Source organism: Bombyx mandarina, chromosome 24, assembly GCF_030267445.1.
Source record: "Bombyx mandarina strain Sakado chromosome 24, ASM3026744v2".
NCBI classification, from domain to species: domain Eukaryota; kingdom Metazoa; phylum Arthropoda; class Insecta; order Lepidoptera; family Bombycidae; genus Bombyx; species Bombyx mandarina.
This window is the reverse complement of record NC_143230.1, coordinates 11,338,944-11,361,417: the sequence shown is the minus strand read 5'-3', so window position 1 is coordinate 11,361,417 and position 22,474 is coordinate 11,338,944. Positions and strand designations below refer to the sequence as shown.

The 22,474-nt window shown below is 44.1% G+C and overlaps 1 protein-coding gene across 1 annotated transcript; it reads right to left on the bottom strand.

Moving 5' to 3' along the window:
- Nucleotides 1-1,227: 1,227 nt before the first annotated feature.
- On the bottom strand, nucleotides 1,228-16,965 carry LOC114248494 (uncharacterized). The gene is made up of 9 exons (XM_028181745.2): nucleotides 16,806-16,965; nucleotides 14,348-14,478; nucleotides 12,954-13,018; nucleotides 11,651-11,782; nucleotides 10,934-11,019; nucleotides 10,319-10,401; nucleotides 9,630-9,722; nucleotides 8,383-8,449; nucleotides 1,228-7,343 (listed from the first exon to the last, which is right to left on the bottom strand). Exons 1-9 carry the CDS (start codon nucleotides 16,843-16,845, stop codon nucleotides 7,219-7,221), a joined length of 822 nt encoding a protein of 273 aa, XP_028037546.1. The 5' UTR covers nucleotides 16,846-16,965; the 3' UTR covers nucleotides 1,228-7,218.
- Nucleotides 16,966-22,474: the final 5,509 nt, after the last annotated feature.

Genomic DNA, 22,474 nt, shown 5'->3' with positions numbered 1-22,474 from the left:
GAAGGGTGGCACAGCCGTAACACCTTTTTTTATTGCCTTTATAGGCAGACGAGCATACGGCCCACATGATGATGAGTGGTTACTTTCGCCCATGGACTTCAGCAATGCCAGGGGCAGAGAGAAGCCGCTGCCTACCGCTAAGCACTAAAAATTGAGACTTCGATTCAATTTCTCATGGAGGGGGTAATGGTTTTTCTTGCGTATTGCTAGGTACCACCACCCCGCCTATTTCTGCCGTGAAGCAGTAATGCGTTTCGGTTGGAAGGGTGGGGCAGCCGTTGTAACTATACTGAGATCTTAGAACTTATATCTCAAGGTGGCTGGCGTATTTACGTTGTAATTGTCTATGGGCTCCAGTAAACACTTAACACCAGGTGGGCTGTGACCTCATCTACCCATTTAAGCAATATAAAAACATCCTTCAGAACCACCATCGAAATCTTAAGTAGACCATTTCTACGACCACGCGTATATAACAACGGGAACAGTAATAATCTTTGAATTCTCAACAGTATTTGATATGAGGTAAACATGTACAATCATGGAACGATATATAAGGAATGTATATAAGAATGTCACGACGAAATTTAGACTAAACGCTGTCCGGTGGAATTACATTCATGAGAATTCGCCATTTTTAACCGACTTCAAAGAAAAAAGCAACTACCTGTAACCTTCCTTATAGAGTAAGATGCCAGGGCCTCCAGACGTCACGTATTTCTGACGAACGAAATGTGGCCGATTGCGTAGTGTCAGTATGTACTAAGAACGCATGCCTACCTGCTACCTTGCTTAGACCAATTTTCAGGTATCAGGTACTCAAGGTACATAAAATCATTACCTACTTGACGTATTTTCGGAAAGCTGATTTTTACGTATATTTTAGGCAATATCCTTAAAAATAAGTCGTCAATACTCCCAGACACTTTCCGTCGGCCGAATTGCTTTGCAAACGCTTTAAAGGACCAATCACCCCCTAAATTCAATTTAATACCTCTGTGGGTAAGAGCGCGAGGGCATTATCCACGCGCATGAGACTGAGTGAGACATGTATTAGGATATATTGACTTCTCTGTCTCTCTATCTCTCTCTTACAGTTGACTCATATCAATTAATTATTATCCGTGTTGTGGGAAACCGCGTTATATGAGACTAGGAGTCAGTACAAAGAGGAGAGTATTTTTTTCTGAATGAAATCTCAACTATGTCTGTACGTATTTTTTTACCTACCTTTTTACTAGCGGACCCGGCAGACGTTGTCCTACATTCAAGTCGATCCAGCCGTTTAGTTGTAGTGTAGATAAATAACCTAGATACCGAATGCAGCGCTATCTGCCGGGCTGATTTGTGAATCTAAATCATTCAGGGTGCCACCCAAACGCATACAAAAAAAAATATTCAAATCGGTCCAGCCGTTTAGGAGTTCAGTGACAAACACACGCACAGAAGAAATATATAAATAAAGATTATACGTAAAAAATAAGCAGTAAAATTCCCTTATTCCCATTTATCGTGTGTGTTATGTTTGTAAGTAAGTATTCACTTCAGTGTGTCAATAAACGGTGAACGCAACGTACGTGTCTATTATTTACTAGTGGCGAACGCGGAAAAAAAATCAATTTGTGGCTTGTTTGTTTCTTGTTTGGACTAATTAAAATTATATGAACATAATGTCGGTGGGACAGTTGAAAGAATTCGCGGTAAACAGTGGAAACTGGTCCTCATATGTTGAGAGATTGGAAATGTACTTTTTGGTGAATAAAGTGACTGACGATTTAAAATTACCCACATTAATTTCCATTATGGGTGAGGAAGCGTACGACTTATTATCGACATTAGCCAGCCCTTCGAAGCCGTCACAATTAACATATGCTAATGCTGTGGCGATGTTGGCAACTCACCTGCAACCGAAGCCCTCAATCTTGGCGGAAAGGTACAAGTTTCGACAGCGTCGGCAGCTGAATGAGTCAATAGCTGACTACGTCACAGAATTAAAAAAAATATCAAAAAATTGTGAGTTCGGCTCGTCGCTGGATGAAAATTTGCGTGATCAAATGGTTTGTGGATTAAAGAGCGAAATCATACGGCAAAGGTTATTTGCCGAGGAGAAATTAGAATATAAGCGTGCAGTTACGTTAGCTTTGTCATTAGAAGCTGCGGAGAGGGATGCGATTGCAGTGGAACGTACGCCAATTGAGGAAGTTAACAAAATTAACTTCAATGAATGTTCAAGATGTGGAGACAGGAGACACCGAGCAAACGATTGCATATACAAAGACTACGTGTGCAGTTCATGTCGTGAAACCGGCCATCTACGAAGAATGTGCCCCAAAAAAGGGCTTAAGAACCAGGCGGAGGCAGCCGGGGGTTCACCACGCACCGGGCGCCGGGGGAACCGGGGTGCAGGGAACAGGCGATCGTGGCGCGGGCAGCGCGGTGCGGGACGAGGAGGCCGAGAGCGGGCTCCTTTGCACTTATTATACGATCAAAACAACGATGACACATACAACAACTTCAATAATGAACAGGACGGGTGTGGAGAAGAAAATGAGCCTATGTACCAAATGACATTGAGTAATTATAAACCGGTGTGTATTAAAGTTAAAGTCCAAAATTGCTTGCTCAAGATGGAGGTCGATACTGGATCGGCGTTATCTTGTATTAGCAAGAATGTTTATGATAAATATTTTTCTAAGGAGAAGTTACAGTCATGCTTATTAAATTTAAAATTTTACGATGGCTCAATCATTCGGCCTTTAGGGTTTATAAACACTATAGTGAAGTACCAAGGTGTTTCAAAAATGTTAGACTTGTATGTCATAGACAAAGGAACGACTAATCTATTGGGCCGACAATGGTTAGCTGAATTGAATATTCCTATAAAAATATCAAAACCTACGAGTTTTAAAATACAACACAGTAACTTTGTAACCGAACACGCACGAGACTATAATAAATTAATTAATGAAATTGTTTCTAGACATAAATCCTTGTTCGACGGCACATTGGGTAAATATACGGGGGGCACAGCAGAGTTAATCGTGCGGCCGGATGCGGTGCCTATCTACTGCCGCGCGCGACCGCTGCCGTATGCGCTGGGCGAGCGCGTCGATGCCGAGCTCGACGCGATGCTGGCCGCGGGCGTCATCAAACCGGTGGACCACTCCGACTGGGCCACGCCACTTGTCGTAGTACGCAAAGCGGACGGCGGTCTGAGAATATGTGCGGACTATAAGGTAACCCTTAACAAAGTATTAGCAATCGACAGATTTCCGGTTCCAAAAATGGAGGACTTATTCAGTAATCTCAGCGGAAATAAATTTTTTACTAAGCTTGATTTATCTCAAGCTTATAATCAAATAGTCTTATCAGAACGTTCTAGCGAGTACACGGTTATCAATACACATAGAGGATTATTTAAATATTCCCGTCTCGTCTACGGGTTAGCTTCGAGCCCGGGCATTTTTCAAAAACTAATGGTAAATATGTTTAAAAATGTCCCAAATGTAGTAGTTTTCTATGATGACATATTGATTAGAAATCAGGACCTAGACAGTCATTTAAAGTCTATAAAAGAAGTATTAGATATATTAGAAAGGTATGGCTTAAAAATTAAAAGGAGTAAGTGCGAGTTCATGGTAACAGAAGTGAGGTATTTAGGGTTCATAATAGATCAAAATGGGGTTCGTGTAGACCCAGAGAAAGTCAAATCAATAGCAACAATGCCACACCCAAATAACGTGACAGAATTAAAATCTTTCATCGGTATGGTAAACTTCTATTCGAAGTTCATACAAGATTTGAGTGCACATTTATCACCTTTATATGCCCTTTTAAAAAAAGGTAAGCACTGGATGTGGGGAAATGAACAGAATGCTGCTTTCCTGAATGTTAAAAAGTTTTTGTGTAGTACAAAAGCACTCGCACATTTTGATATGTCTTTGGAGTCGGTGTTGACTGTGGATGCGAGCGCGCGTGGCCTGGGTGCCGTGTTGGCGCAGCGCGGGCCAGGATGTGAGGAGCGCGTCGTTGCATACGCTTCACGTGCACTCACCACTCATGAATTACACTACAGTCAGATTCATAAGGAAGCATTGGCGATTGTTTTCGCGATGGAAAAATTCCATCAATACTTATATGGGAGAAAGTTCATACTACGGACCGACCACAAACCTCTGGTGAGCATTTTCGGGCCTAACATAGGTATCCCGAGCGCGGCAGCTAGCCGCTTGCAACGCTGGGCTATCAAACTATCAGCATATGACTTTGAAATCGAGTACGTTAGGACAGATAAAAATGTAGCCGATGCACTTTCACGGTTAATCGAGTCTCAAAAAAATGACGTAGCTTCCGAGGAAACAGACTTACCCGAGCAAACCTACTTACACTTCTCAACAGAAGCTCTGTTAATAGATTATAATGTTCTTAAAAAACAAACTAGTAGTGATCCAATCTTAAGTCGCGTGTTAAGTTATATAAGGGACGGATGGCCCTTAGACATAGAAATTAATGAATTAAAACCATATTATAATAGGAAAAACGAACTTTATATTGAATTAGGATGTATAATGTGGGGTCATCGTGTGGTTATACCCTCTTCATGCAGAAACAAAATAATAACGGAGCTTCATGATCCGCATATGGGCATAGTGAAAACAAAATCGCTAGCACGTAGTTACGTTTGGTGGCCGGGAATCGACGAAGCGCTCGAGACGGAATGTCGCGCTTGCACCGTGTGTGCTGCCGTCGCAGACGCACCTTCTACACACGCGCCCCGCTCGTGGCCCTGGCCCTCACGCCCCTGGTCCAGGTTACACTTAGACTTCTTAGGCCCCATAGGTGGAGTCACTTATCTAGTTGTAGTGGATTCATGCTCCAAATGGATAGAGGCAATTAAAATGCAGAGGACAACGGCACAAGCGGTTATATCGGTACTGCGGGACTTGTGGTCAAAATTCGGCCTGCCAAAGCAAACGGTCAGTGACAATGGACCGCCTTTCTCGAGCTCTGATTTTCAGAAGTTTCTGATTCATAATGGCATAAAACATATTTATTCAGCTCCCTATCATCCCGCCTCTAATGGGGCCGCTGAAAACGCAGTTAAAATTTGTAAACGTGCGATTAAAAAGGCATTAAAACAGAATTTAAACGTAGATACAGCTCTGTGTAGATTTTTATTAGCCTATAGAAATACAGAACATGCAACTACCTGCGATAGTCCAGCCAATATATTACAGGGTCGAAGTCTCCGTATGAGATTAGATAATTTAAAACCAGAAAGGCAATCTCGAGTTATCGCGCAACAAGAGCGGAGCGAGCAAAACGCAGGGGGTGTGCAGCGACAACTCGAGCCGGGCACTAAGGTGTGGTATCGGGATTATCGAAGTCTGGATAAATGGGTACCTGGGACGATCCTCAAGCAATTAGGTAGTCGTGATTACTGTGTACGATCTAGTTTTGGAACCGAGAATCATAGGCACGTCGATCAGCTAAAATTAAGGGTTACAAAAAATATAGATAAAGTTGATACCTTTGCGTCGATTCGTAAAAATATAAGTCCCGAACTGATCGCGCAAAATTTAGACTTAAGAACACAATCACGTAAGTCGCTATCATTTCCCATGACAAGTGGCCAGGAACCAGTGGCGGTGGTCAACGATTCGGGGAAGAGTAGTTCACCACCAAAAAATAGCACACCGGCACAGGATGCTGTATCGCCTATTCGTGGCAGCCCTATGAGACCCGCTGTGCCGACAGACAAGAGAGCATGTAGTACTGGTGGTAAGAGTATCAATGAAAATGTGACACCCAAACGTGAACGTCCTGTAAGAATACGCAAGCCACCAGTTAGATATGGATTCGAGGAAATAGATTAAGTATATAGTTATAGCCTCTCTTTGTTTTTTTTTACTTTAGTTTGTTATGTACGCTTAGTTAAGATATATATATTAATTGTGCTTATAATGTGTAGTAAATAAGGGTGGAGGTGTTATGTTTGTAAGTAAGTATTCACTTGAGTGTGTCAATAAACGGTGAACGCAACGTACGTGTCTATTATTTACTAGTGTGTTCATAGTTTAAAATGTAATTTTCCAAATAATTTTAAAATTAAAATCTCGTTATCGCGTTGTAGAAGTATCGCGTTATATAAAAGGATTTTGGGGTAATTTTCTTTTCGTCTCAAATTGGGACTGTGTAGTAAAATACCGCGTTTTAAGGGAATTAATTACCTGTACTCAATTCGATATTGACGGTTTTTTTTATTTGAGATCCAATGCTTCTTTAGTGGACCCATTTAAAGTGTACCAAGATCCGACCAGTAATAGTCTTTGAGTATTGTATTATCCATGATAATGCATATTCAATTGACTTGGCCTATATCGATGATGCCTCATTGAATTTCTTTGAAGTCGGTTGTATTTTTAGTCGAAATATCTCTAGTAACCCAAATCAAGAGAAATAAACTCCTAAGATCCGTCGGCAATGAAGATCCCGGATCTATGCAAGTCCTGAAAACCGATTCTCAGTCTGCTGTCGACATGACTAAGTGGCTCGCTAATTGCTTCAATGCTCCGCGTTCTTTAAGAGCCGATATTAAAACAACTGGCCTAATAAAGCCCTTACTATATCCCCATCGGCTGTTCTTAGACTTGACCCAAAACCACGTGATTACAACGAAGTTAAATCATAATTTAGACACAAAATTCTGGAAACGACAATACGCAATGTCTATTGATGTGGCATATTGAGTCTAATGATTCATCAAACAATAAGAATCAGTTTGGGCATTCGAGGGTTGAAATAATAGCCTTCGTTTGGGCCGCGGGATAAAAATCGGAATGAGTTTAAAAGCGGGTAATGTTTTTGTGTCGATTTCGCTGTGAGATTTGGGGACAACTTTAGGTTCTGCTGAACTGTACAAGCCCAAACGAGGTATTTCAGTTAAATATTAACTCGCAATCTTTCGAACAATTCTATTGTTATTGGTAACAACAGCAAAAAAAACCATATCGTTTCTTTAGTTTCCACGAATTTGAAATGCCAAAAAAATTGAGGGTTTTATATTTTTAAATAGAATTCACTTTGTTGTCGTTTGGTTGTAATTAGTTTGGACTTTCAAACGCCAGGATCGGGAGTCGAAATTTCCACGTGCCCAACTCCCGAAACGCGAAAAGGTCTTTTAAAGACCCCCTTGAGTGTGTGTATACGCCGGCCTCCCTACAGGTCTGGCTCATCAAGGGTGTGCAGCCAATTGAATATGATCATGTTCCTCTCATATTTCGAGAGGGGCCTTCGTCTGTCCCTCTCCAGGTCGGCCGCAGTCAGCGCTGTCTCCACCGCTTCTGTCCCCCCGAAGTTTACACACACATTATTCATCGTGGTGTTGGCAACTCCAACAAATAATACATTGTGCATCAAAGGAGAAAAGTGGGACATTTCCTCCCGCGTGTAAAATGGCAAGCACGCGGGATGAGATGTCCTACTTTTTTCCCGCGGTGCACATACTATTTTTTCTCCTACCAGGCCGAAAGTTCATGGAGTACTGTCATATGGAATAAGAACTGTCTGATGAACTCATCTTTGTTTAATACTTCACTATTAAATTTTATTGCCTTTTGTTTATTTCACTTTTACACTAAACACAATATTGCAAATTACCCGAGCACAACGATGGCGGAGAATTTTAGGTGCGCGAGAGCAGACGTAGACACTAACGCGCATGCGCACTTGTCAGTACCCAGGGAGGAAAAGTTACTCTTTCTTCCCTGTACAGCGGGAGGAAAACCGAACTTTCGGCGTAGACAGGAGAAAAATTAAATTATATGACTGGCAACATTGTTGATGTCAGTCTCTTCCTTTTTTAATCTTCACCGCAAGCGGACGTGTTTATTATACTCTTTACTCTCTTTATCGATATCCTCCCGCTGATTCTTCATAAGTGACGTATCCACTGTTTACTACCGTATCGGCAGTGAAGAAGTGCAAACCGTTCTGCCTATTTCTGTCACGAAACAGAGATCTCTTCCGATTTGAAGGGTGGGGCAAACAAGACTTAGACCAGGAACAACTGTGTTAAAGAAGGAATAACGCTACTCGAGGATTTTTTTACTGGTGGTAGGACCTCTTGTGAGTCCGCGCGGGTAGGTACCACCGCCCTGCCTATTTCTGCCGTGAAGCAGTAATGCGTTTCGGTTTGAAGGGCGGGGCAGCCGTTGTAACTATACTGAGACCTTAGAACTTATATCTCAAAGTAGGTGGCGCATTTACGTTGTACATGTCTATGGGCTCCAGTAACCACTCAACACCAGGTGGGCTGTGAGCTCGTCCACCCATCTAAGCAATAAAAATAAAAATTTGAAGGCCTTAGTCTAGAGCACTGACCGTGGTGCGGGTGTCGCGGGCGCGGCACGGCGAGCGTGCTGGGCCCGGCGTGCGCGGCCGCCGCGGCCTGTGGGGGGCGCGGGGATACAGTTCGAACAAACACAACATTTCATTTAAACACAAATAAATAAACCGGGTGTCCTACAAAATCAAGCCGAGAACTGTATGCTTAGTGCTTGTTTTTAACGTTTTCGATAGCGTAAAAGTTAATTCAAATTTGTATGCAATTGGAAAAGCGCCCCTAGCGGCAAACGTAGGCGAATATTCCAACTCCATACAAATATGAGTGTACTTTTACGCTATCGAGAACGTTAAAAAACTCGCACTAAGCACACTGTACACAAGTGTGCGATTAAAATAGTCGATATGACGATAAAATTAAAATAGTTTCGAAATAAAGTAGTTAGTTAGTAGTTGAACATAAACAAACAAAGGATTCGACTTTAAAAACTCAGAACAAGAGTTCGTAGCTCAGGCTGGACAACGACATCTATGCTCTAGTTGTCTGTGGGTTTCTATAACCACTTAACATGACACACAATATAATAATAATAATTCGATGCTTGAAAGGCAAACGTGACTAAGCGACAATAACTGCTTTGTACATAAATGATAGGCAATAACCGTATTCGACGCGCAAAAAAATTTTTTTTCTAGGTCTATTAAAATCATTTCAATCCTACAGCTAGATTCGTTAAAATAGAAGTTTTTTCAGGTATTTCAACTTTAAATTGGTCTACTGTAAAGTTCACGCATTGTCGCGTAGTCATTTTTGCCTTTCAAGCGTCCATATGTTCTAGCTACACAAATGTCGCCAAGTCTCGGACCATTAAGGCACTCTGCCGTCGCCGCTAGTCCGCTCCCGCTGTGTCCGCATATCAAACTACCTCTTGTCGTTGCAATAAGGTGCAATTTATTAACATTTGTCGTAGTAAGGTTGAAATTTGCAAAACTTTTTGATCTCTAGTTATACGGTTGCATTTTTTTTTTGGTATTCATTATTTGAAATAAGGTGAACGAATCTGTCATTGTCTATCTCGTTCTGACGCGTTTAACTTTAACTCAGGGCAGTCATCGAACATTTGAAACAATTAATAAGTATAGATCTGCAAGGAGTTTCCGTGGATCGCTAGGATATCCATCAAATTTTACCATTCATCAGTCAATTGTAAACATATTAGGATGTTTGCGAGAACTACAAAACCGGGTCGCAAAGTTTGAGGTCATTTTTATATCCGGTCGCTCACCTCAAGTTTGTCCAGGTTGAAGTCGGACTGGGACATCCTCTCCAGAGCTCGGTACGTGGTCAACAGCCTCCGCTTAATGTAGTTCTGCCTTACCTGCCAACGTGACCAGACTTTTTGAAATGTTCCCGCTAATGCACCAAAAGTTGATATGCGAATTTTCTAGAAACTTCCGTGTATATATCTCGGTGGCGCCGGGATAACGGTGTCGAAGCTTTAACAGCACGATGGCCTCGCAGTAGAAACACCTGGTACTGCGGTGCCAGTCCGTGCGAGCTCACAGACCACTCGTGTATAAATATGAATAGATATGTTTTTTTTTCTTTTTTATTGCTTAAATGGGTGGACGAGATCACTGTCCCCTGGCGTTAAGAGGTTACCGGAGTCCATAGACATCTACAACGTAAATGCCGCCACCCACCTTGAGATATAAGTTATAAGGTCTCAGTATAGTTTCAGCGGCTGCCCCACCCTTCAAACCGAAACACATTACTGCTTCACGTTTGCCCGACGCGGGAATCTAACCCACGACCCTCGGCGCCGCTAACCACTGCACAACCGAGTCAGTACTATGATTAAGAATAAGCAATTATATTTGGAAGCTTAGATCTCGATCATCATCCCCACGTCTCAAAATCACACAGTGTCACATAAGAATACAGCAATTTCAATCAAAGTTCAGCGTGGCTTACTTTCTTATTGTCGCTGGGTAGCGGTCTGGGTGACGGGTGAGATGGCTGACTCCGCTGCGGCGACGGCAGCTGGGACCCCCCTGCTGCGAAGCCGGAGATGTTAGGACTATGAGCCTAATTAAAGTGGCTTCGCAAGCAAAAATGACCCTTAATGGTAATGAATTTGGAACTAGACAAATGCAGCGACTTAAAGTTGTTTTAGCTCGCGTCACTTGAAGTGTTTTAAGTTTTGGCCACATTTTTGTAGCCACCTGCCTGAGGGCAACCCTCCTTGGGAATGCTTTTGTTGACCTTAGGCCTAGGTTGTATTTATTGTCTTTGGTGAGGCTTTGGCTCTTAGTCGCCTTTTACGACACCCGTGAGTTAAGTTTGGTTTGGGAGTATTCTTAGGCACCCACCACACACACGCGAAAGTCGATATGTATAAGAGAGGAATGAACAAGGAAATGGTGTATGATAGAGGAGTATGGAAGGAAAAGACATGTTGCGCCGACCCCAGGTAACTGGGAGAAGGGCAGGAGAATGATGACGATGACGTCACTGGAAATGCTCACGGGTGCTCACGAGTGCTCACAGTGGAAGATGGTATTTGTTTAATGTATTTTTCATACTTACTCGCAACCCACGTGCTGCAGGAGCGCGAGACTGCGTTCAGTGTCATCGCTTCCAAGGCGGCTGAGAGGCCGACCTCAGAGGTCGCACTGAAAATTATATTTCAACGAAATTTCAATGTTTAATTTATTGAAAAAATAATATTATTTTAATAATTAGTAAATAAATATACCGCCCGCGGGCGCCATTTCGCCCCCGATCGATTTTTAGCGCCCCCTCGCTGGACTAATGTACAGCCAGAGCGATTTACTTACTCTTGTCAAACGGTGATACACAGCAAGTAGTCAGTTGAGTTTAGGATTGTGCATAGATTAGCAGTTTGCTAACCTTGAGCGTATCTAATAACACGCACGTATTTTTTGTTAGTGTGTGATCGTATTTCGACTAGACCACGCGTAGAACGTTCATTTAAAACTACTGCTACAAATTTAGATAATTGTTTAAGGACCGGGAACTCTAAATATATACCCAATTATAAGAAATTAGCTGAAAATATGGACACCCAAGTTTCATACTGAATTACACCAACAAAATAAAGTTATAAAAAATCTGGGTTTTTTTTTAATGCCTATTAATACCTGTTGATTATCTGTAAAATATGCGCCCTCGGTGATTTTCAAATTTAGTATGGCGCCCTTGACAGGACAAACAGGTTGCCGACCCCTGCTCTAAAGTGAGGCCTTCGAATCCTCGAGTAGTGTTGTACTGTGGAGTTGGTACCTGCGGACTGGCGTGGCGGAGGGCGGGGCGGCGACGTCGGCGGCGCTAAAGGACCGCCTGAGGCCGAGCTGCGCACACAGCGCCGCGCAGCCCGCCAGCACGTCGCGGCAGCTGTCCGCGCGCCCCCCCGACCTGACGGCACAGTTCCCAGCGTCCTAGAGTACCGCCCCCACTTGCCCCCCTTGGGCGACATAAGCTGGTGGTAGGACCTCTTGGGAGTCCGCACGGATAGGTACCACCGCCCTGCCTATTTCTGCCGTGAAGCAGTAATGCGTTTCGGTTTGAAGGGCGGGGTAACCGTTGTAACTTACTTGAGACCTTAGAACTAATATCTCAAGGTGGGTGGCGCATTTACGTTGTGATGTGTATGGGCTCCAGTAACTACTTAACACCTGGGCTGTGAGCTCGTCCACCCATATAAGCAGTAAAAAAATATAAAGGGACCAAGGGATTCCCCCCAGTATCGACAGCAGCGTTCTCTTAGCATCATTATAATCACGATCGGAAACCATAATTGAGGCTGTTAGCGCAAAACTGGCCTAACCCACAATTTTTCATATTAGCACTTTTATATTGCAATTTATTTAAAACAATAAATTTTAATGGAGAACCGGCGTATCCTCAGTTTTACCCATAGACAACAGATTGTAAACATTATTTTTGCCAGTATTATTAGTGCTTACGAAGCAATGTAAAAGTAAATTGAAACCTCATTATCTCCATGATGATATGCTTAGACCACTTTTGCGTTGACAGCCTCAATTGTACTCTTAGTAGGACTACCTAGGTCTAGGACCTAATTGAAGTCGTCGCGGCCTAAAGGATAAGACGTCCGATACATTCGTATGTAGCGATGCATCGGTGTTCGAATCCCGCAGGCAAGTATCATTTTTTATTATTAAATACTTAACGAATGTTCACGATTGACTGCCACGGTGAAGGAATAACATCGAGTAATAAAAATTAAACCCGCAAAATTATAATTTGCGTAATTACTGGTGGTTAGACCTGTTGTGAGTCCCCGCGGGTAGGTACCACCAGCCAACTTATTCCCGTCACGAAGCGTTAATGCGTTTCGGTTTGATTGAGGGTCTCAACTCACGTCTTAAGGTCCGTTGGGGCACATTACCATGTCTACGGGCTCCGACAGCCACTTTAAGTCAGGGGGGTCGTGATTACGTTCACACTATTCACACAAAAAATTAAAACACTCAGCTTTTTTGCTGCAAAAAATGGTTTACACTATATCTGATGTTAAATGGTTACCAAAACTATAACTTCGTCTCATTGCTACAGTACTTACTTGGCATATTTACTGTCAGGGTTAGGGCTGGCGACCCTTAGAGTCGGATCAGGTCCTTGGCCGGCCTAAAAGTACAATACGAAGTTATTGCCGAAGTGGATCCCTCTAATCCCCCTAACGATGCGCTGAAGGCACCCCCCGCCACTTCACTCGGACACGTGTAATCAATATACAGCATCCATCGTAACACGGACGATATAAGCACTTAACCAAACAATTGTTTACCAAAAACATGTCCATTTTAAATTAAGTGGTACCCAAAAATATATATAGAGAATATTTATGGGAACATATATTATATCATCATCATTTTCCTGCCCTTCTCCCAGTCACCTGGGGTCGGCGCAACAAGTTTTCTCCTTCCATACTCCTCTATCATATACCATTTCTTCACTCACCCCCTCTTACACATATCGTCTTTCACGCAATCCATCCATTTCTTCTTAGGTCTACCTCTTCCTCTATATCCTCCCACATTCATAGTCAACACTCTCTTACCAACCTCATTTTCATTTCGTCTCATCACAAGTCCATACTACCCCAAACGCGCACTTCTCAGCTTCTCTATCACAGATGCCACTTTCAGACTTCCTCTAACATATTCATTCCGTATTCTATCCATTCTCGTTATTTATGGGAACATAATTGGATTCAAATTCGGAGTCTAATTATGAATATACATCCACCATGGAACAGTTAACGTCAAACTTAGTTAGAAGAGAAACTTCTTTTTCTTCCCATATCTAGTAACCTTTTTTTTTTTTTTTTCGGGTAGAGGGCCGAACCTCCTACGAGGTCCCCGCGCAAAAGGGGCGCGCGGATATCTAGTAACCTAAGAGTATTCCAATTACGTCTGGTTTTATGGGTCACCCCACAAGACTCAAAACTGAAGCATCTGTTCTAGCAAGAGTGGGGCTTTGCTGAATCATCGGTCAGAATCGCGACCCACTGACAAAGTCCATATGCCACAGAAAAACATTTTCAACTTATTAAGTTGAGCACTTGTAAAACTATTAGCTTAATTATACTCTTGACATTGTCAATGACCAACGGTTACAAGCATATCGGGTAGATAGCCTTCAAGGCAATAAAGAAAAGAGACTAGAAATCATAATATTTACTGGTGGTAGGACCTCTTGGGAGTCCGCATGGGTAGGTACCACCACCCCGCCTATTTCCGGCGTGAAGCAGTAATGCGTTTCGGTTCGAAGGGTGGGGTAGCCGTTGTAACTATACTGAGACCTTAGAACTTATATCTCGAGGTGGGTGGCGCATTTACGTTGAAGATGTCTATGGACTCCAGTAACCACTTAACACCAGGTGGGCTGTGAGCTCGTCCATCCATCTCAGCAATAAAAAAATAAAGTATTAAGAGCAAAATTTGAAGTTTATACCTTACAAGCAAGTAGTCGGAGCACTCTTGCATCACTGGCTGCTGAAGACACACTGAACAATGACAGATCGGTCGTGACCGACTCGTGAGACGGAGACCGTGCCACACGGCAGGACTCGCCGCACATTTCCACTGTAAAAATAAAATTAATTCTAAAGATTAACTCTAATTAAACCACTTCTCCATTGATTCCTCCTCCCCCTCGCGTCGTTTTCCTCATTACTGAGGGTCGTGACTCCCGCGCTACATCAGTTTCTCATGTACGATTTCCCTCCATCTGCTGCGATTCTTAGCTTCATGAAGGGCAGTGTGGAAGTTGATGTTTAAGGAAGATCGTATTTGGTCCGACCATCTCGTGGGAATGCGTCCTCTGGGACGTTTGCCATCTACCTTTTCTGTCACCATCAGCTGTTCTAGATTGTGACCCTCTTTACGAGCAATAAACCATCACCATTGATTCAGTACCTAATAAAGTCATAAAGACACACATCCTAGTTTGAACATCATCAATATCTTAGTCCTTCCATGGTGCGCGTTCTGACCCGGCAGGCTGGTTCTGGCCCAGCGGGGTATCCTGGAACACCAGCGGCATCGCCCGGACGGCGTGGTAGGGCCGCTGTACCGCGGAGACCGACGTCGTTGGTCGTCGACTATCGCCTCGACGACCCGTCGGTCGGGCGTCCTCGGAGTGGCGCCGCGTGTCTGGTTGTAGTGTTGACTGCGGGAGCCCCCCAACTCTGACCAGGTTCTGCCCCGGACGGAGATCGGACGTCGGGTGTAAGAGAGCAGAGGAGTCGTTTAGTGCGGTAGGGCCCTAAAATTTTCCTTGGGCCCGAGGTCTGCTCCCAACACCTTGCAGATCGTCAAGTCCCACATACCCCGCGCGCGTCCTAGGCGCGGGGACCTCGTAGGAGGTTTGTCCCCGGCTTGGAAAAAAAAAAAAGAAAAAAAAAGCATTCTACCTTAGGTGTCCAATTTAATAGTTTTAATATGGGATCTTCACTCAGATACAAGCAGTCGATTCTCGTCCTATTTGCTGGGTACTGAAGTCTCTGAGCCACCATAAATTAGTATGGGTCTCAGTAGGGTTTTATAATGGGGAATATTCATAACTGAATTTTGGAACAGAATTATTCGACAGTTTCAAGAGCTTCAAACTCATAATTTTGTCTATGTTTACTTAGGGACCAGCTCCCAAAGACAAAAGTTTCTAGAGCAAGGTATGCACTCTATACTGCAGATGTTCTACCAATCATATCAAAATCATCCTAATATCCGAGCACCTGACCACATTTATTGAAACACATTGCCCCTGTCGCTGTTGCTGAGTCACAGATACACTTATAAAGGGCAGCATGTGAGTTAAATGAAGGTAGGAGAGAGCTATACGCTGTCTAAGTCCATCGGGGGTACCAAAAGGATCCGATAGGTCTGTTCAAATCATTTGGGACGCAATAAGTGTCATTCTCGTCAAATATAGTTTAGATAATATAACATTCTTGCTGAGAGCCTGGTCTAAGATATCACAATGTATATTGTCTAGGCAGCTTTAAGTTTAATAAATAGACGGTCCATAACTAATTAAAATTCAAGGATTTTCATTACAATCTGAAGAAGTTAGAAGTCACAATTGTATTCTCTTAGTTCAGGCTCCGAAGGTCTCAATTTGTTTGAAAGAATGTTGGCAAATATGTTATAAACAGTATTAAGGAGAGAAATGCCCTAATGGTTATTACAATTGAGAATATCCCCTTTGTTATGGAGTAGACAGATAGATAACAGCAGTTATACATTCTCGGGTATAACTTCAGTATTCCAGATCTGCAAAACGAATTTATGGAATTCTTCTTCAAACTGACTCCTAGCGTTTTTCGATAATTAATTTAATTAATAGTAACAGAGTATATTAGTGATTAACAATCACTAAACAATAATCACGTTCCAATTATAACCAGTGATGTAGACATGGATGTTACACTACACAATTTTATTTTAAAACTCAGCTTATCCTTTCTATTCAGTTCCCGAAATATAATTTTCGAAGTAAAAAAGGCGTAATTAAATTTACAAAATTTTTGTCGAAAAACCATTTTAAAAAAGTGGTAAAGTTAATTTTATCACTATTATAAAGAATGGAATCGATTAGGATGCAACTTTATGTAAGAAGATGCAAAATTTCAGTTTTTAAAAAGTAAAATAATTTAATTAAAATAGAAGGGTGCGTATTCTAACTGGTGTTAAAAAATATTATTTGCGTGTATTGTTATTAAAACTGTACTTTTTATTTCAATAATGTGCTTATAATTTACTATGCATAGTTGTATTAAATTCAAATGAAAGCTAATTAGAATAGAATCTAACATTCATAATTCTAATTTTAATTTAATGCCTACAAAAAGCCGGACGAAAACAAACGCGCATCTTGAAGGCGTATTAATAATTCGTATAAATCTACGTACCGTTTATATTTGGGTCCACGGTTATTAGATTGGGTAACATTAATGTTATTTTTATTTAATTATTCTAAAGCAAAACTTTCAATTTATTTAACGAAAATCTAATTGTTTTGTTAATTTTTCCTTTTTCCATTGACGGCTAATAGTGTAGCGGCCTAGTAGCATCTCTGGAGACATGAAATCGATTGCGGAAAAATCGATGTTTTTTAATAATTGGTAATAAACTGTACCTACTAAAAGACATACATCTATTGAAGATGTCATGTTACTAAATAAATTCGCCCATATATACCTAAATTTATTTTATGATATATGTATGTCGGCGCAAATATGACTATTTACCTACTGATCATCAACTAATTACTCTGGGATAAGAAATTGATGTTAAACAGTCCCTTTTATTGTAATTTCAATACTTTAAAATCTTGTAAACACGCTCACGTGTTTAATACTTGTCAACACGCTGACGTGTAAAGTCCTATAAATACGGCCGTGCTGTCTAGCGTAGATTCATTCGTGTCCGAGCCGTAGTACAGTACGGATCTCTCTGAACGTTGTCACGCTTCTCGTGAAATATACGCAGTTATTGTGAAGTTCTGGTGAAGTTTTGTTTTGGAAGCCCAAACATGAGTCATCGTCGAGAACTTAATGACCGTGACGTCAGCAATGGTGACGTCACACTTTTTAAAAACATTCCGTCGGCGTTTCTCCTCCGACATCAGAAGTGGGATCACATGCCGCCTCCGCTCAGCAACAACCTGGAGACCATTTAACCATATCGGCGGAAGAAGACTACCCTCCAGCAACAGCCGATGAGCCTATACATCTACTTCACAAATCAGCATGGTCGAGCAACAAAATCAACACTCAAAGATAAGTTTTTATTTTTGATTACTAAAATTTCACCACATAAGTACCACAGTGTACGCCCACTACATAAGTACCACAGTGTACGCCCACTACATAAGTACCACAGTGTACGCCCACTACATAAGTACCACAGTGTACGCCCACTACATAAGTACCACAGTGTACGCCCACTACATAAGTACCACAGTGTACGCCCACTGCATAAGTACCACAGAGTACGCCCACTACATAAGTACCAGTGTACGCCACAACATCACACTACACAACATCCTTATCCGAACACCTTAAATAAATCTACGAGAACCGCCGAGAACTCTACGAGAACCGCCGAGAACTCTACGAGAACCGCCGAGAACTCTACGAGAACCGCCGAGAACTCTACGAGAACCGCCGAGAACCCTACGATACCCTCCGAGAACCCTACGATACCCTCCGAGAACCCTACGATACCCTCCGAGAACCCTACGATACCCTCCGAGAACCCTACGATACCCTCCGAGAACCCTACGATACCCTCCGAGAACCCTACGATACCCTCCGAGAACCCTACGATACCCTCCGAGAACCCTACGATACCCTCCGAGAACCCTACGATACCCTCCGAGAACCCTACAATCAAATCGCATTAATAAGTCTCAAACCTACACAGTTACAAGTAACGCAAGTATAACAGATGCGCTACTCAGAGAAACTTTTTATTCCTGCAGGTCAATGAGAATCAAAGAAAAACCTACGAGAATCAACGAGGCCGGTGCAGAGCACGCACCACCTGTCAGTATGGCCGTGTCGGCGCAAATATGACTATTTACCTACTGATCATCAACTAATTACTCTGGGATAAGAAATTGATGTTAAACAGTCCCTTTTATTGTAATTTCAATACTTTAAAATCTTGTAAACACGCTCACGTGTTTAATACTTGTCAACACGCTGACGTGTAAAGTCCTATAAATACGGCCGTGCTGTCTAGCGTAGATTCATTCGTGTCCGAGCCGTAGTACAGTACGGATCTCTCTGAACGTTGTCACGCTTCTCGTGAAATATACGCAGTTATTGTGAAGTTCTGGTGAAGTTTTGTTTTGGAAGCCCAAACATGAGTCATCGTCGAGAACTTAATGACCGTGACGTCAGCAATGGTGACGTCACACTTTTTAAAAACATTCCTTCGGCGTTTCTCCTCCGACATGTATATCTATGTTTTTTTTTTTTTTTTATTGCTTAGATGGGTGGACGAGCCCACAGCCCACCCGGTGCTGAGTGGTTACTGGAGCCCATAGACATCTACATTACATCTACATTACATCTACAATGTAAATGCGCCACCCACCTTGAGATATAAGTTCTAGTCTCAGTATAGTTACAGCGGCTACCCCACCCTTCAAACCGAAACGCATTACTGCTTCACGGCAGAAATAGGCGGGGTGGTGGTACCTACCCGTGTGGACTCACAAGAGGTCCTACCACCAGTGTTTACGCAAATTATAATTTTGCGGGTTTGATTTTTTTTAAAACACGATGTATTCCTTCACCGTGGAAGTCGATCGTGAACGTTTGTGAAGTACGTATTTCATTAGAAAAATTGGTACCCGCCTGCGGGATTCGAACACCGGTGCATCGATACATACGAATGCACCGGACGTCTTATCCTTTAGGCCACGATGACTTCAAAATAAAAATAAATGTAAAAGGAATAAATTTAAAGTATCCACGATTGAACGAAATTCGATTATGATCAAGGCACAATTTTCTTCAGAACGAATCGACATGTCAATATAATGCTACCAGAGTATGTATGTATGGTTGTATCAGTTGTATGTAACTATTTTTAAGACAAATGAATACCCGAGTAATCGATTTTATTAATTCTGTATTTTTTTCATTCATGGGGACTTACCCGATTCTACCAATGAAACATTTTAACCTCTTGCCACTGCAGCGCAATTTATCTCTGATAATTAATTACACACGCAGCGTTCCTATTTAATGCACTTTAAGAAATCGTCTTTTCCTCGTATTGTCTGTCCGATTTTGAGATTATGAGACATTTCAGTATAAGATGAGTAATCATATTGGAAATTGTATGAGCTTTTTTTTCTTTTTTTCTGGGCCGGGTGCCGAACCCCTACGAGGTTCCCGCGCGTAGAGGGCGCGCGTGGTATTTGGGACTGGACCGCCTGCAAATGTTGAGAGCGGACCCAAGGATGGTTTTTAGGGACCCAGCCATTAAACCACTCCCCTGCACTCTTGCCCAAGCGTCCGATCCCCCAATGACATAATCCAGACGGACTAGATGGTTACCACGGTCAACAAATACCTATGAAATCGCCTGAACGAATTGTTTGTATTGCGGTCAGAAGATCGTATAATGATCATACTCCGCCCGGCTTGATTCCTTATTTCTTAGTTTAAAAACCTTTGCTTTCTCTAATTTAACTCCCGCCGCCGAAGGGGATAGAAGGGCAGTGGCGTGGCTACCTAGGGGCGGCCGGGCGTCTTTGGGGTGAGCTGCGCCGTCTGGTTGTAGTGTTGACCGCGGTAACCCCCTTATCTCATCCGGGTTTTGACCTCGGAGGGGATCGGATGGTTGTCGAAGAGTACAGGGGAGTTGTTTAGTGGGTAGGGCCCGGAAAACAACCTTGGGCCCACGGTCTCGCAGTCGTGGACCAGTCCCACATAGCCCGCGCGCCCCCTAGGCGCAGGGACCTCGAAAGAGGTTCGGCCCCCAGTCCGAAAAAAAAAGGCCCAACCTTTATATAATAAGCCCTTAAATCTTTTCTATTCCGTTTTATTAGCCAAACCACACATATTTTTTTTTTTTTTTTTTTCGGGCCGGGGGCCGAACCTCCTACGAGGTCCCCGCGCCTAGGGGGCGCGCGGGGTATGTGAGACTCAATGATCTGCAGGTGTTGAGAGCAGATCGCGGGCCCAAGGATTTTAGGGCCCACCCACTAAACGACTCCCCTGCACTCTTACACCCGACGTCCGATCTCCGTCCGGGGTCAGAACCCGTTCAGAGTAGGGGGGTTCCCGCGATCAACACTACAACCAGACACGCGGCGCCACCCCGAGGACGCCCGACCGGCGGGTCGTCGATGCGATAGTCGACGACCGACGACGTCAGTCTCCGCGGTACGGCGGCCCTACCAGGCCGCCCGGGCGGTGCCGCTGGTGTTCCGGGATACCCCGCTGGGCCAGAACCAGACTGCCGGGTCGGAACGCGATACACCGCCGACCGGGTTGCTCTTCAACAGTATGTTCGGCGACGACAACGACGACGAAAATGCGGACCACATCGCAGTCCGCAGCCGCCGACTGCCAGCCGCCGACTGCCGCCGCTGGTGCCAGCGCGCTAGAGTGACGGTAGCGTGCGACGCAGCCTCAACCCCCTTAGGTCGCCCCGTGACCATCACCGGGAGGAGACTGCCTCCTCATAGGGGCTGGAGCTGGACAAACGCCCTCCTCCGGCCCCCGGCCCGACGGCGGCGGCACGGTGCCGAGAGGGAAGAAGAGCTCTCCCTCTCCCGTTCCGCCGCCTCCTTCTGCGAGATGGTGGACTCGCAGAAGTCGAGCATCGCCTGCCAGGACTCGTCGCTGCCGAGCATCGTAGCCACGACGGTCGGAAGCGACAAGTCCGGTCCTATTTTTGCAACGAGGACGCGGCGCTGCTCCGCGAAAGCGGGGCAGTACGCGAGCGTGTGCTCCGCCGTGTCCTCGTTGCAGCCACTGCAGTGGTGGCACTTCGGCGTCGGCTCCCTCCGGGCGACGAGGTGCAGGTAGCGACCGAAACAGCCGTGTCCCGTGAGCACCTGCGTCGCTCGGAAGGTGAGACGTCCTCGGTCGCGATTCACCCAGTCCGAGAGGACCGGGCGGATCGCCTCGACGGTCCGTCGCCCGTAGGCGGGGTCCGCCAGGCGGCGAGACCACGCCTCGAGCACGGAACGCCGAGATTGAAGCTTCCGCGCTCGAACTTCCGCCGCGCCAGGACGCGGCTCCCCCCTGGAGCGGAGATCGCATCGCCACGCGTAATCCGCAGCGAGCGCCTCCGCTTCCAGGTCCCAGGGAGGCGTCCCAGCTAGCACGCACGCCGCCTCGAACGAGACGGTGCGGTATCCACGAACCGCCCTGACCGCAATCGCGCGCTGCGGACGTCGCAACGCCGCAACGTTGTCGCGGGTCAGGGCGTGGCACTACACGGGAGCCCCGTAGTGCCATCGACCGCACCAGCCAAACCACACATACACCAACTATTAATTGTAATTTATGCTGTTACTGTTTAAATTTTTATATTACCTGCCCTGGATTGCAGAAAAAAGAGCTTAAGTAGCTTAGCATTTTTAAAGTATTTGTATATTTCGTATTTTTATTTGATAAAACCTAATCAGTTTACATAGCAGTGGGGCCCCATTTTTTTATTTGCCCCAGTGCCCTTGGTTACCTAGCTACGCTACTGTAGAAGGGGTTAATGTCCCATATCCAACTCCCCAAAAAAACGGGTTTGGTAGCCTTGACATGCCCGAACGGCTCATTGCCCCCAGCACATGGATATGAACAGTGTGCTTAGTGCGAGTTTTTTGACGTTCTTGATAGCGTAAAAATTAGCTCATATTTGTATGAAATGGGATCGTTTGCGTACGTTGCCGCTAGGGGCGCTGTTCCAACTGCAATTGGGTTAACTTTTACGCTATCGATACCGTTAAGATACTCCCACAAAGCACTCAGTTAGCGAACTTTGGGCGAGGTTGATGTCACTACGTTCAAACTGCGATTCGGAACTTTTAGGAAAAATCGAAATAAAACAACAA